This window comes from Ictalurus punctatus, chromosome 19 (assembly GCF_001660625.3).
Source record: "Ictalurus punctatus breed USDA103 chromosome 19, Coco_2.0, whole genome shotgun sequence".
NCBI classification, from domain to species: Eukaryota; Metazoa; Chordata; class Actinopteri; order Siluriformes; family Ictaluridae; genus Ictalurus; species Ictalurus punctatus.
Genome location: NC_030434.2, coordinates 3715642 through 3731887, shown reverse-complemented (window position 1 = coordinate 3731887; position 16246 = coordinate 3715642). Strand labels below are relative to the sequence as shown.

The window sequence follows — 16246 nt, the reverse complement described above, 5'->3', positions numbered from 1 at the left end:
GGAAGACAAACTTTGGGTTATTCATTCAATATTCTTACAACAGTCATAGGCTTATTTTTTAAGAAATATGTTCAAAATGTGATCATTACAGCAAATTGGACATATGAACAGAAGATATCTAACAGAGTTACCTCTGATGGTAGTAAAGGATGTAAGAGAAGGGTCTCTGCTTGCAATGTCCTGCAAAGATCCTGCATGTTGTTGTAGGACTGTCTTTGAGCCTCTCCATCCTCCTCAGTCTGTGCAAAATCACTGCTGTCACTGTGATTTGTTTCATAGGTACTGTCGCAGTCAGGCGACACCAAAGCTGGATCGTCTGATTGATTAATGACAAGAAATCACTTGTTTTTACAGAGATTACTGCTTCTCTAACTCTTAATGAGCCTCATTAAGCAAGCCCACATAGATACGTATTTTAATTTCTGTAATTCTCAAATGTTCGAAACAACTAAGCAAAACAAATATAACCCCCAAAACATAAAAAGTAGAACTCAATAACAAAAGCATTGACAGTGATGCCTGAAATACCCTTAAAATATCCTTCACACAGGAAGGAAGCTATTGAAGAAAAACTATTTCAGACATTTGACCTTGCTGTGACCTTGATCCTGTTTGTATCACTTCCAAAATCTAATCAGTTCATCTGCAGGTTACAGTGATAATTCCATATAAGGCTATGAACATTCAACTACTTCTTGTTGAGCTATCGCACTAACGCGAATCTCAGACAAACAGACAACCTGAAAACATAATGCCTCCACCACCAAGTGGCAGAGGCCTAAAAAATATGCTCATGAGTGCCTTTAATGTACTCTTTGGCAAAGCCTACATCCAATTGAGTTTAATTGGGTTCTCATTATCTACTTTTAGGACTTGTGTGAAAATCTGATGTTGTTTTAGGTCATATTTACACAGATATATCGAGAACTCTCCTAAAGGTTAGCTAATCTTGCTTTTACAATTAATTTCCATTATAGTTCACAAATTAATCCTTTCCCAACAAGGAAATTGGCTCTTTTTATCAAAGGATGAGACTCACAGAATACAGCCAGCACATGCTCCTCCACTGATATTTTAACCTGTGAACTGTCTCTATGCATGCAATATGTAACTGTACTGAGTATGGCAGAACTGTACAGGTAGGATGGCTTACTGATACAGGTATTCATAGATTAGTTCTATATTCACATCAGTTACTGATCCAATTACACACGCCACTTTACACTTCCAGTGCATAGTAAAATGCCAATTCTTTTCAACACACATAGCAAAATCACCAGTGTTGATTTAACACCCACAGTGTTGAATTACACCCTACAATGTTTATATAAGTCCACTGGACTCAAATGAACACTCTGGGTGTTAATGCAACAATAGGGAATTTACTGTGCACTTAGTACTGTTTGCCTTTTCTCTTTGCAACTGTATGCTGTAATGTACAGTATTGCACTATCCAGTATCACCCAGAAGACGGATTCTCTTTTAAGTCTGGTTCCTCTCAAGGTTTTTCCCCCTCACTTAAAAGGAAGGGAGTTCTTCGTTGACACTGTCACCTTTGGCTTGCTCATTAGGGATCTATATCTACTTCTGGATGTCTGTAAAGTTGCTTTATGACAATGTCTATTGTTAAAAATGCTACAAAAACAAAATACAATTTATTTGACTATTTCCCAACTTTGTATGAATCTCTCAGCTACTCAGACTAAAATTTTGGTCTTCAGTACTAAAAAATAGTCTTAGAAATCCTTAGGCCTAAGAGTGGGACCAATGTACAAAATCTTTTGTAAATGGTTGAGTATTTAGGAGTCATTTAAAGGTTTATTAGACTACTTAGTGACGGCTCTGAGAAAAGACATGGACCCACTAATTTCCGCACTAGTAATGATGCATTGAGGTCGACGCAGTCGGCGTCAGACAGCATAATCTAATATGTGTGTTGTGAACATTTCAATTATAAAGTGCTTCAGTTCATAGCCGATATTGCTGTGAATGCGTATGCTAACCACATAACCTACAGTATCATTAGCTTTAGCTGTTATACTTTCAGGACCTGGGCCACTGCTACACCAATAATACATCTGCCACAGTGACTAATCACAGAATGTATGTGTTTTATGTATGAGTTTTAAAACAGCCAGTTCTTATATGTGGAAATAGTGTACTAGTTTATTCGTTTGTGGCTTCATGTGCTTTTTTAAAACATTGTGATCTGCATCCTCTTTCCTCACACTCACAGATCACAAGATTCCAAACCAAATATGTGTTTCCAGCACCTGAGGCAAAATCAAAAGCTGCCTTCACTACTGGCTCCGTACTCTATACTATTCAGGTTGTGTAATGCACCAGATACATTCCAAGGGCTAATAGAATGAGTTCTTCAGGGCATTTCTAAAGAAGTGTGCCTGGTATATCTGGATAATATGTTGGTACATGATCCAAAGTTCCAAGCTGCACTCAATCCACTTCATGACACCGTCCTGTGGAGTGGCCACTGAGGACAGTTGCAGCAGAGAGAAACTGGCCAGTCTCATGCAATGTAAGACAACCAAGAGCCTTTCTGTGATTAGCTTCTTGTTACAGGAAATTAATTTGTGGTTATAGTTTAATCCTTCGACCAACTCACCACCAAATGAGAGGATTTGTCATTGGGGCCAAGAACAGCAACCTTTGATGCCTTTTCAGAGTGCTCCATGTCAAACACTAATCCTGATGGCACTGTACTGCTTAACATAAGGACAATCATGTCTCAGGACACACCAGGCAAACAACAGCAAACCGTCCCTGGACATTTTGTGTACACATTGACCATGCATCTCTTTGCTGACTGTTGTCCTTTTGAGAACCAGTAGGTCAGATCCAGGAGTTTCAGTTTGAGAACCAACATCATAAAGAAGTGATCATTAGAATACTCATGGGCTATCACATCAAGCTACCATGAGATGCACGGAACCTCTGGGAAAGTGAATAAATTCATAAAGACCTCACTTAGAAGAATTAATACTGTTAATTTAATTCAAAATGTTCCGATGTGTACGATATATATTATATGTCTCACGCACACCATGGACATTTCATCACCATGCCACAGGAGGGCACCATATCCCAAGTTATAGAACACTTTCTCATCGGTTACAGTCATTTGATGTTTCGTACATATATAAAGAAGATGGATATGTAGTCACATCGTGAATCTTACCATTTGAACTTTGTGTATGACCTGTCTTGTTTTTCTATGTTCTTGTCTGGGATTTCCCTGTATTCTGGTTACTCTGTGCTACGGCCCCTGCTGCCTGTATCACTGACCACGGCTTTGGATCTGTCTCTAGGAAGTGTTATATTGTGACTATTCTGTGTATGACTCTTGACTGTCTCAGTTTTATGTTCTTTGGATTGTGGACATTGTTCTTATTAGACTTCATATGGATCCTAATTATTCCTCTGAGAATACGATCAATACGATAAGAAATAAGAAAGCTTTTTATCTTGAACCATGATCTTCAACATTTACTGCCACAGTAAAATAGTTGTCTGCTGACAAAAAGTAGAATTACTCTGTTTACAAATTACATTTTGCCTGGAAACACACAGTGTACTGTACATAATTCTATTATTATTATTATTGTTATTGTTGTTATTATTATTATTATTATTATTATTGTTGTTGTTGTTGTTGTTGTTGCTGTTTTCTTTCTTTTCACTTTTTTTGGCCTGATAATTTTCAAACCCTATGAATGCCTCTGACAACAAATGTGTTTTTGTTAACAAACCTGTTAATGACTGATTCCTGTTTTGTTTTTGTTTTTTTTTTTGTTTTTTTTCATTAATGATTGTTATAATGATTAATTGATGATTAATAAAAAAAAGATTATATACATACATTGCACACAGGACCTGATAGAAAAAAAAAATCTTACAGGCTACCACGTTAATAATGGCACAATGTTAGCAAAACAGCTGTAAATCATGAAGACTTTGCGTGATTATCATTAAACATTTTTTGACCAAGTCAAGGCAGATTTCTGCCAGTAGTGTTATAATTCTGAAAAAGCTATCAGACTTTACACAACAGTTTATAAAGAATACCTTGTCCTTGTTCATTCATTACTACAGTGGTTTTCAAAGTGGGAACCGCAGCCCCCTGGCCCCATTGTATGTTTTCTCACTCTCAGACAACCACACACACACACACACACACACACACACACACACACACACACACACACACACACACACACAATCAATTCCTAATGTAATGTAATGTAAAGATGTAACATGTCATTATTAATTAAAAAAAAGGGGGATATATTCAGAAGTCTGTATTTTTAATGTGTTTTAAAGACATCTTGCAAAAGGGGGGCCTCGGTCAAATTTTAACGCCGTTTGGGGGGCCTTGCCCTGGAAAAGTGCAGTGAAAACCCCTGCATTACTAGACATCCAAGGAACTATCTGACTTTAGCCACTAGATGACACTATTAACTAAACACCTCTGTGTATGGTCACTCTCTACTGTACATACACCAAACTTTACACACTTGTCTTTAACAGAGTTTGGTAGATTTACAGCTGGCATTAACGGTGCTACGTAATTCTGGAATTTATTTAACGTCTACTCATAACTCCATAAATACAAAATGCACTGTTATGTTCTCTCCAAAATAACAATGGTCTAATGATGGAATTAACAGATTTTAACTGGTAAAAGAGACTTCGTAAAACAAACAAAAACATAAATATACAATATTTAATATGTCAATGTAAATACATAAACAGAGATGCTTATAAGTTATAAGTGAGGTGTTAAATAATTCATTTCATTAAGTATGTCTTACTTTAGAAAGCAGTTTTTCAGTATGGGTAGAGTACAGTACTAATGCACAAGAACAGTTATTTAAAAAAAAAAAAAAACATTAAAACAAACAAACAAAAAAAGACTACCTGATAGTTGTGTTTTGTCAACTTTATCTGGAGAATCCTGTCCATGCAACATTTTGCTATATGGCCTTCCACAGCTGTAAGAGAGCAGATTAGATAGGTGGATTGTAATAATACACATCTTTTGGAGGAATAAAAGCAAATAGCAAATCAAGCCCTTTTATTTATACAGCATATTGTGATCTATTAATAAATGATCGTTAATGCTTGCTAAGTACAACCCCAATTACAAAAAAGTTGGGGCACTTTGTAAAATGTAAATAAATGTAAATAAAAACAGAATGCAATGATTTGCAAAACCCATATGTTATTCACAATAGAACATAGAAAACATATTAAATGTTTAAGCTGAGGAAATGTACCATTTTAAGAAAAAATAAGGTTGTTTTGAATTTCATGGCCACAACACGTCTCAAAAAAGTTGGGATGGGGGCAACAAAAGGCTGGAAAAGTAAGTATTAGTAAACAGAAACATCTGGAGGAACATTTTTCAACTAATTAGGTTAATTGGCAACAAGATTAGGTCAGTAACATGATTAGGTAAAAAAAAGAGTATCTTAGAGAGGCAGAGACTCTTAGAAGTAAAGATGGGATGGAATCTGGATGGAAGCAGATGTTGCTCTAAAACATGTATATACCTTTCAGCATTGATGGTGCCTTTCCAGATGTTCAAGCTGTCCATTCCATAGGCACTAATGAGGCTCCGCCTCTCTATGATACTCTTTTTATACCCAATCATGTTACTGACCTGTTCCCAATTAACCTTCAGCTGTTTCTTTTGCATTCTGTTTTTATTTACATTTATTTACATTTTACACAGTGTTCCAACTTTTTTGGAATTGGGGTTGTAATATTTTACACTGAAACTTAGCTATATCCTTTCTGGCTAACTGATCACATTCTTTTCTCCTGTGATATGTTGTACTCCTCTTATCTGCAACAGGCATTGCCACTGCTCATTAGGTCTGCTATGTAAATCAGCAGTGCTGACAGAACTGTCCCTTTGTACCCAAGATTCATTACAGGTCAAGGGCATTATAACACAGATACCTTTAACAAGCACAGGCACACACAGGCAAAACACACACACACACACACACACACACACACAAAAGATAAAGAAAAAAGAAAGAAAGAAAGAAAGATGAATTTATTCACTTGTGCTTAACAGTGTGAAATATTTACATTAAATGATTATAAGACTGTTTGTTGGGATGCTTCCACTATTACATTTTTGATGTAATTACTGTATGTTAGATCATTTTCAGAGATTTAGTAAATGAGGTGGCCCACGGTTTTGTCTCTCACTGAAGTGTCCTGGTGATATTACCTGCTACAGAGTAATGGGAGAGTCCAGTGTGAGGTTCTGGAACTGGGGGAGTTGCAGGTTAAGGCTCGGTGAGAAGTCCCTGGTGAGAGGTAACAGCCCTGAAGGGCCCCAGAATCAGACAGGTCCATTGAGGGCACCTTATTGGTGGGGATGTTCACGGAGGTTCCCTGGACTGGAGGCGAGTGGCAAGGTGAGACCATGGGTGAGTTGCTGAAGGGATGGTAACCTACTGATCAAATGAATACACTGTCTTAAATATAACACACACACAGACACACACACACACACACTCACACACACACACACACACACACACACACACACACACACACACACACACACACACACACACACAAAATAGTTACCTTGCCTAACTTTGTTGTAGAGGTAGTTGGGGGCTGAGGTGATGTGGGAGGCAGACATGGGCCTGCAATCAGAGACAGTGAGCAACACACAGGAGTTCCACAAATGACTGTTCGCCATATTACTAACTGAGGAAAACAAAATCCAGAGTGACAATCAGACACACATACACACAGTACCCAGTGTATTCACTGTTATAACAGACAAGTTGTAGTGGCACAAGACTACAAAATGCCAGTAAAACCCATATCTCTGACTCCATGTTTTGCCTTCACACTAATTGTGGTATTATAGAACAGGGCAGAGGAAAGATAGAAGGAATAGTCTTATTTGATATTCTGTGCAATGGAATAAAACACAGACAAATAAAAGAAAAGAGAAAAAAAGAAAATCAAAAAAGAAGATGATAAAATATTATTTTTGTGCTGGTGTAACTTAGTGGCATAACTGCAGTGTGTTGCTAATTTGGTTGGGTGAAAACAGTGTTACTGTTTAGTTACTATTTTTGTGGTCAGAAATGAATGCGTCTGTGTTGATCTGGGTGGAACAGTATAACAGCGGTTTGGCACTCAAAATCTGCCAGCGCAGAACTCAAGTTCTGAAATTTCCTTTATGTTGGTGCGTCTGTTAGTGTAGATGCCAGGCCAAATGGTAATTTCTGACCTCAGACCATGTCCAAATTCTTTCAACCCACTTTTGTGCATGTAAAGTATTTTTGTCACCACACAACATAAATAAACCACTTCAACCAGCTATATTTTATCCACAGCAAATTAGAACAAACAACTTAGTAGTGGCTACTGCACTGAGCTACCGGCACATGCTTGGTTTATCAAAGGGAATGAGCGGAGCTGATTTGACTGGATATCACAGCAGCACGACTAAACTATCCCAACCCCTTTTGACAATAATGCTATTCTTGGTTATGAAAATGTTGAGTGTGTACACACATTGGCCCTTCAGCAGATTAGCAGATACACCATAGAATAGAAAAATGGCTTTCGACTTAGAGCCTGTGTCTGGAGTTTGACTTTGGCACTTTTGAAATAAAACCTGCACTTGGATCCAATTTCTGGATCTAAATCTTAGTCACAACTGTTTAGGATGGTCTTCCTACAAATTGTGGAAGAGAACATCACCTTGCAGATTTCCTTATTTCCCTTAACTTGGCAACTTTAGCCTTCAATATAAACACTTTAGGATATGAGTCTCATCTGTAACATCAATTTGGTAGACATTCTTTTTTTAAAAACATTGGAAATATTTTCCACCTTAGGTTTTGCCTTGTAGCCTTAGTAGTCCTTTATGATCAGTGTCAGGTGCAAAGGTAGCTGCAAGCGGAAGTCTTATATGATAGTAACATAGGGGAGAACAAGGCTGGAATTAATCTCAAGATGGGTTCATATCCTGACCAAAACAAGTCAAAATAGAAGTAAAGGTTGATTCAGTCGGAGATAAGGAGGGCAACATCAAATGAGATTGTCAGCAAAACTATATTCCATAATACACCAATGAGTAAGGTTAAGTGACTGAACATAATGGAAGCACTCTTGATCAGACCTATAGAATGACAATTCCATGCCTTGGATTCCTCCAGGCAGTCAGTCAAACATCCCCACCTGGGAAATAAAAGATGCCTGAATTTGCATGGTGCTTGAGAAAAGACACTTTGGATCATATCTGGGTAGAAAACATGAACTAAAACCACTGCAGAAGCCTTCTGTAAAGAAGTGAGAGACTTTAAAGTGAAGAGTATTGCATTTACCAGAGCACACCAAGCATGTGTTAGGGACACTGAGGCAATCACTGTAGTAAAAGGAGCTTTTACTTGTTTTATACAGTAAATAAACAAGAAACAAGAGGCATATTTACAGTTAAGGCATCCCTTTTGCAATAGAATGCAACATGTACCTTATATATTCACCAGCTCCTAAAGAACTTTGCCTGCACAGCTGTCAAAGGACTTTTGTCTGGAAACATCTTGTTTTAAATGAAATGTTGTATAACATGAATTGCACAGTAAAGTTTATATCTGTACTGTAAATATTTTTGCCTCATATTGTCTCACTGTCAAAACTACACTGCCAGTGTCACTGCCACACTGCCACAGTGCCACTGCCACATTCTGCTAAATAACATATCTTACATTGTGAAGTGTACTTACCTGCTGGAGGGATTGTCATGAACGGGTTTGATGGTGGAACTGTGGTCTCGCCTGACAAGGCTTGGCTCAATGGTGGGAAGCCCTGTGGCAGAGGTGGTAGTTGTCCAGGAAGAGGAAATGCGCCGAAGAGGCCCAGAAGGCATACTCCGTCGCAAACGGTGCTGGAAGAGAAACAAGCTAGACTTATCCAGCAGCTGCTTGGCACATGCGACAAAGTTCTTAACTTCTGAACTGCCCCTGTTCCTCCAGGGACATTGATGAACAAATTGAAGGCTAAAATGTAATAAAAAAAACGTGTGTGTGTGTATATATATATATATATATATATATATATATATATATATATATATATATATATATATATATATATATATATATATATGATTGGCATGTATGATTGAGATGTCCAAAGTGTCCGTAGTGTATGAATCGGTGTGTGAATGTGTATGTGATGGTACCCTGTCCAGGGTGTTCCCTGGGATAGGCGCCAGGTTCCCTGTGACCCAGTAGGATAAGCAGTATAGAAGATGGAATGGATGGAATGGATAAATATATATATATATATATATATATATATATATATATATATATATATATATATATATATATCATCAATGTAAATTGATATTATTTTGTTTAAAGATCTTTTTTGTTTTCATTTGGTACTGCCCTCAGACGCTAAATAAAATAGTTGCACGTCTCCCAGAAGATAAAATACTAACAATTTACACTGATCATCCTGTTCAAAAGTTTACACCCCCCTGGCTCTTTACATATCGTGTTGCCTTCTCATGCATCAGTGAATATTTGCTGCTTGTGTAATAGTCCCTCAGTCATCCTCAGTGTGAAAAGATGGATCTCAATAACATCATATAGCCGCTGTTGAAAAGGGGTCAAATATGCAGAATATGCTGGAAAAGTAAAGAACGTGCAGGACCTGGAGGATTTTTCTGAAGAACAGTGGGCAGTTTAACTTCTCAGGACAAACAAGGGACTCGTGAACAATTATCACAAAACATAAACACAGTTGTGGATCATCCAGGTAACATCACACGGTATGTATGGGTGTGTAAACTTTTGAACAGGGTAATGTTTATAAATTCAGCTATTATATTGTCTTGTGGACTATGTGTAAACATTTGTTATGTGAAATAGTTTATTCAGGACAGGACTAAATAAACAACAACATGGGATTTTCATGATCCCTCTTATTTTGTTAACAGTATTAAGATTGAGCAGATTCTGAAAGGGGTATATATATATATATATATATATATATATATATATATATATATATATATATATTAGGGTTGCACGATTATGGCTAAAAGGTTAATCATGATTATTTTGATCAATATTGAAATCTCGATTATTTATCATGATTATTTTAGGGACAATATTTTTATTGCACTTTCACATTTAAATAAACAGAACACTGCTGTCACCTCCATGTTGTGCTACATTCCTGCTAATGTACAAATCTTTGCATGAAATTAGACTGTGCATCATCTCGTAGAAGCAAAATATATTGTTATATTTGATGCGTATTTTCATTTCGTTGATGGTAAAAATAAAAATACCATCAACGAAATGAAAATACGCATCAAATATAACAATATGCAACCAAATAAACAATTCAGGCGAATGCAGAAAAGTCAGTAACAGTGTTTACAGGAGGAGAGACGCAGACAGATCACCCAATAGAGCGGTGACACAGGGATGACGTCATTTTGTACCGGAACCCGGAAGTTATCATCACACCGGTTCCCTCCACAAAAACCCAATAGGATTTTCACATAGACTTTTGAATTATTGCAAAAAATAATCTCTGTAATCAACAAAAATTTACAACAATAACACGTTCTGTCCATCGAGATCATTTTCACAAATCAACACAACGCTTCTGAAGTTTGAAACCTAAATACAATCTCCAGAAATAAACAGTTAACCGTACGCTATAAACGAACTACACCACGGTCGCTCGACTTCAACGTCACCATCACCGAGCTTCCCACAACTTCTCCAAACTTTATTTAAAACATTTTCCATAATACGGATTTACTGTGTGGATGAATCTTAATCCACGTTTTTTGTGGGGAATTGCGAGAACCAGTTTCAGGGCTCTGCAGTAACAATTTCTTTACAATTGCAAAATTAATGAAATTTAGGAGCACAGTCAAAAATTTTGGAAAACGGTTGAAGTTTAGGTTTTTATTTATTTATTTATTTTTAGAGATGGTAACATTAATTTGCCACAATATAAGACACAAGTAGACATGTGAAAACTTGAGCTTGTCAATTATGACAGAATTTAGGAACATAGTGTGAGCCATGACACATTAATTTACCTTCTGATAAACTACATTTAATATTTTCAGTTAATTTTACAGACTGTATGCAAAAAACAACAACGTTAATCTGTTCCACCTTGTAAACAAATACAATAAACATCTATGTTCAGTGTTTGAAGTCTGCTCCTCTTAAATATATTTAAAGCTGCACTATTAGACATTTCCACTGTCATGGTTCTGGGCTGGAGTCAGTTCTCGAACCGCTCTGTGTGTATTGTGTAGATATCTGAATAATCTCATATAGGATGTGATTGGGTGAGTTCATTTACCCGTCAGATGCAAAGCGCTTTAGATTAATGGTGTTCATTAGGGATGCTCCGATCAGGATTTTTACAACCGATACCGATCCACATACCAATCTTTTTTTGTTTAAGCTTTAAATCAGGAGGTCATAAACAGTTAAATGTAAGCTCTCTGCTCATGGTCACTGTTAATTGAATTAAAATAATAGCAATGAGAAATACTGTTGGTTAATTGATAAATAAACAAACATAAAATATTTATTTCTAAATATCTTAAACAATAAAGAGTCCTAATTAAAAGTAGACTAGCACAAACATTATCCATATCAGGAAAAAGGCTAATAGCTTTCTAATAAAATAGGGAACTAAGCTTAATGTCAAATTGATATTAAATGTGACCCATAGTAATTAAACATTATTTCATTTCTCATTTTATTTATATTTTATGAAGTTATTATAATATCTTTTTATATATTAAATGATTTATTTATAACTAAGCACATTTTCTGTCTTTACATTTTAGTAGTTTTATTTTTTTTTTTATATCAGTTGTTCCTTTTAGATCAGTTTCCCCAGTACAGTGTTGGTGGATTAAATCAGACCATGGAAACTGGAATTGAATTTTCCACTGATATCTGGCAACCCTGAGTTTAAATTAAGTCAGTGCTCTAGTAGAGTTGGTGTAGGAGGAGAGCGGCAGTGTACTGTATGTTTACAGACCGAACAGTTGCTATTCTTGATTATGATTGGTGAGGAATTATTTAATAAAGAAGTTTGAATTAAACCCACCTTGTAGCGTTAGCATTATTATTAATTTAGTCCTCCCGACGCCGCTGTGTCTACACGAGTAGGTCACAGTTTGTGAGATCGGAAAGTTGAGGGAAGCAGATGATGTACAGAGCTACTTGTCATCATAATGGCTTCTCCGCAGTATTTACACACTTGTTCGGTTGACTGAGATGATGAAAAGCATTGTGAAAGTAACTGTTGCACGGTGTAGATGCATTTCGGACTTCCTGTAGTTTTTATTCCAATTGTATTACACAACTCCGAACACGTCACTCGCTCCGATGCGAATAAATATTTATTCACAGTCGCACAAAGTACTTTTCAGTCGTAAATGCGAGTGAAATGGTCACACTGTAGAGCTCTGAGTTTATCTGCAACGTTTTTTCCTGTTTGGCGTGATGAGGTTTAATGTCCCCGACAACCTCTGTAGAGTAATGAATTCCGAAGCGAAACTAGCAGCTCAAGTGCTAAAATGCTAAATCTGTTTCTGGGTTTTGGCACTACAAAATGACGTCATCCCTGTGCCGCTCTATGCTGATTGGCTGTAAGTGTACGAGATGCTTGATTTGATCTGCAGCTGAGTTTTCTTTGAGCGGAGGACAAACTTTCTGCATAAATTTGTCATAAAATGTGATCTGATCTTCATCTAAGTCAATGGTATTGAAAAATATAATGTGCCTAAAATAATAACACAAAAAATTATGATCTTTCATATCTTTATTGGGAACAACCAACAAAACCTCATAGTGCTTGTGGAAAAAGTATGTGAACCCTTGAGTTAATGACCTCAATAAAGCTAATTGGAGTCAGGTTTTAGCACGCCTGGAGTCTGGTTAAGAAAATGAGTTTGGAGGTGTGCACTACAGCGACTTTGACTTTGATAAAAACCCCTCAAACTTTTAGAGTTTGCTCTGCACAAGAAGCACATGCTTATGTAAGCCATGCCTCGCCAAAAAGAGCTTTCAGAGGATCTACGATCAAGAATTGTTGATTCACATAAAGCTGGCAAGGGTGACAAAGTGATTTCAAAGACTTTAGAAATTCACCAGTCTACAGTTAGGCAAACATTCTACAAATGGGGACACTTTGGGACTGTGGCTACTCTACCAAGAAGTGGGCGCCCAGTAAAAATGACACCAAGAGCACAATGAAGAAACAACCCCGAATGACAGCCAAAGATCATTGGAACTGGCTAACATCTCTGTTCATGAGTCTACAATTCGTAAAACACTGAACAAGCAGGGTATCTACGGCAGGACACCACGAAGGAAGCCACTGCTTACTAAAAAGAACACTGCTACACGCCTGAAGTTTGCAAAAGAGCACATTGACACTCCACAGTGGTATTGGCAAAATGTTTTGTGGACTGATGAAACTAAGATTGAACTATTTGGAAAGACCACACAGCACAGCATCTGTCATAAAAAGGGCACGGCATATCATCATGAAATCATCATCCCGACCGTAAAGTATGGTGGAGGAAACATCATGATTTGGGCCCGCTTTGCTGCTTCAGGGCCGGGCCAGGTTGCAGTCATTGAGGGGAAGATGAATTCCCAAGTATATCAGACAATTCTTCAGGATAATGTGAGAATGTCTGTACGTCTGCTAAAACTGTGTAAAAGTTGGGTGATGCAACAGGACAACGACCCAAAACACCAGAGCAAGTCCACAACAGAATGGCTTCAGAAAAACAAAATCCGCCTTTTGGAGGGGCGGAGTCAGAGCCCAGAGCTCAACCCTATAGAGATGCTATGGAATGACTTGAAGAGAACAATACACATGAGACGTCCAAAGAATATGACCGAGCTAAAGCAGTTCTGCCAGGAAGAATGGGCTAAAATTCCTCCTGAACGACGTGCAGGTCTGATCCACAGCTACAGGAAGCGCCTAGTTAAGGTTATTGCTGCAAAGCGGGGGTCAACCAGTTATTAATTCTAAGGGTTCACTTAGTTTTTCCACTGCCATTTTGAATGTTGAATGAGTGTGTTCAATAAAGACATGAGGGATCAGAATTTATTTTGTGTTTTTATTTTAGGCACATTATATTTGTCAGTACCCTTGACTTAGATGAAGATCAGATCACATTTTATGACAAATTTATGCAGAAAACCATGAAATTCCAAAAGGTTCACATACTTTTTCTTGCCACTGTAGTTGTGTTAAATGAGGCAGAATGTAAAAATGTGTATGTTATTACAGTACATGGTCAACATTTGACCAAGCACTTTCTGATTGTATTCACATGTGTTATTTGCATATGATACATACGATCAGTCAACACCATTTCAGCTGGAAGACAGAGTACTTTTAAACCTACATGGTTTTGTACAGTATTTAGCAGGAGAGTTGCTGCAGGACATAAATCTGGGAAACTTCCTTTTTTAGTGAAATATGAACCAGGTTTTTTTTTTTTTTTTTTTTTTTTTTTCTTCAAATGTGCATTCATTATATTGCTATCAACTTTCCTAAATGGTGATTTTATCTTTCAAGCTGCTACCTTGCCAATGTTTTCATGCTTCTCACACATTGAATATTGTTTTGGACATTAAATTATAGTTAAAATATACAGTAGAGTATAGACAATATACACTATGGCCAAAAGTATGTGGACAGCTGACCATAACACTCATATGAGCTTGGTGAACATTATATTACAGATTTATTTCCCCTTTTGCTGTTATAATAAGTGCCATTCTTCTGGGAAGGATTTCCACTAGATTTTGGGGCGTTGCTGTGGGGATTTCCTTTAGCTACAAAAGCATTAGTGAGGTTGAGGTCATCCCAAAGGTGTTCAGTCGGATTGAGGTCAGGGTTCTGCCTGACCCTTGATGGGTCAGAGCTGTTTTGGCGGCACAACAGGGAGCTACACAATATTAGGGCAGGTGGATTTAATATTATGGCTGATCAGTATGTGTGTATGATATATATATATATATATATATATATATATATATATATATATATATATATATATATATATATATATACACACAGTATCTCACAAAAGTGAGTACACCCCTCTCATTTTTGTAAATATTTGATTATATCTTTTCATGTGACAACACTGGAGAAATGACACTTTGCTACAACTACTTGCAACTACTTTGCTTCATGCTCTGCTTGGAGTATGTCACAGTACATGTTAGCATTCATGGTTCCCTCAATGCACTGTAGCTCCCCAGTGCCGGCAGCACTCATGCAGCCCCAGACCATGACACTCCCACCACCATGCTTGACTGTAGGCAAGACACACTTGTCTTTGTACTCCTCACCTGGTTGCCCCACGCACGCTTGACACCATCTGAACCAAATAAGTTTATCTTGGTCTCATCAGACCACAGGACATGGTTCCAGTAATCCATGTCCTTAGTCTGCTTGTCTTCAGCAAACTGTTTGCGGGCTTTCTTGTGCATCATCTTTAGAAGAGGCTTCCTTCTGGAAGCCATGCAGACCAATTTGATGCAGTGTGCGGCGTATGGTCTGAGCACTGACAGGCTGACCCCCCACCCCTTCAACCTCTGCAGCAATGCTGGCAGCACTCATACGTCTATTTCCCAAAGACAACCTCTGGATATGAGTACGTGCACTCAACTTCTTTGGTCGACCATGGCGAGGCCTGTTCTGAGTGGAACCTGTCCTGTTAAACCGCTGTATGGTCTTGGCCACCGTGCTGCAGCTCAGTGTCAGGGTCTTGGCAATCTTCTTATAGCCTAGGCCATCTTTATGGAGAGCAACAATTCTTTTTTTTCAGATCCTCAGAGAGTTCTTTGCCATGAGGTGCCATGTTGAACTTCCAGTGACCAGTATGAGGGAGTGTGAGAGCGATGACACCAAATTTAACACACCTGCTCCCCATTCACACCTGAGACCTTGTAACACTAACAAGTCACATGACACCGGGGAGGGAAAATGGCTAATTGGGTCCAATTTGGACATTTTCACTCAGGGGTGTACTCACTTTTGTTGCCAGCGGTTTAGACATTAATGGCTGTGTGTTGAGTTATTTTGAGGGGACAGCAAATTTACACTGTTACACAAGCTGTACACTCACTACTTTACATTGTAGCAAAGT

The 16246-nt window shown here is 37.7% G+C and overlaps 1 protein-coding gene across 4 annotated transcripts in view; it reads right to left on the bottom strand.

Moving 5' to 3' along the window:
• pde3a (phosphodiesterase 3A, cGMP-inhibited) overlaps positions 1-16246 on the bottom strand; it is an 80446-nt gene that overhangs the window by 22227 nt on the left and 41973 nt on the right. For 2 of the 4 annotated variants that reach the window (XM_017494584.3, XM_017494588.3), the window contains 5 exons: positions 8790-8950; positions 6628-6689; positions 6263-6491; positions 4936-5009; positions 132-316 (listed from right to left, as the gene is read on the bottom strand). In XM_017494584.3, coding sequence (XP_017350073.1) covers positions 132-316; positions 4936-5009; positions 6263-6491; positions 6628-6689; positions 8790-8950 — 711 coding nt within the window. The remainder of the gene's footprint in view (positions 1-131; positions 317-4935; positions 5010-6262; positions 6492-6627; positions 6690-8789; positions 8951-16246) is intronic. The other 2 variants (XM_017494585.3, XM_017494586.3) reach the window with 2 other exon arrangements.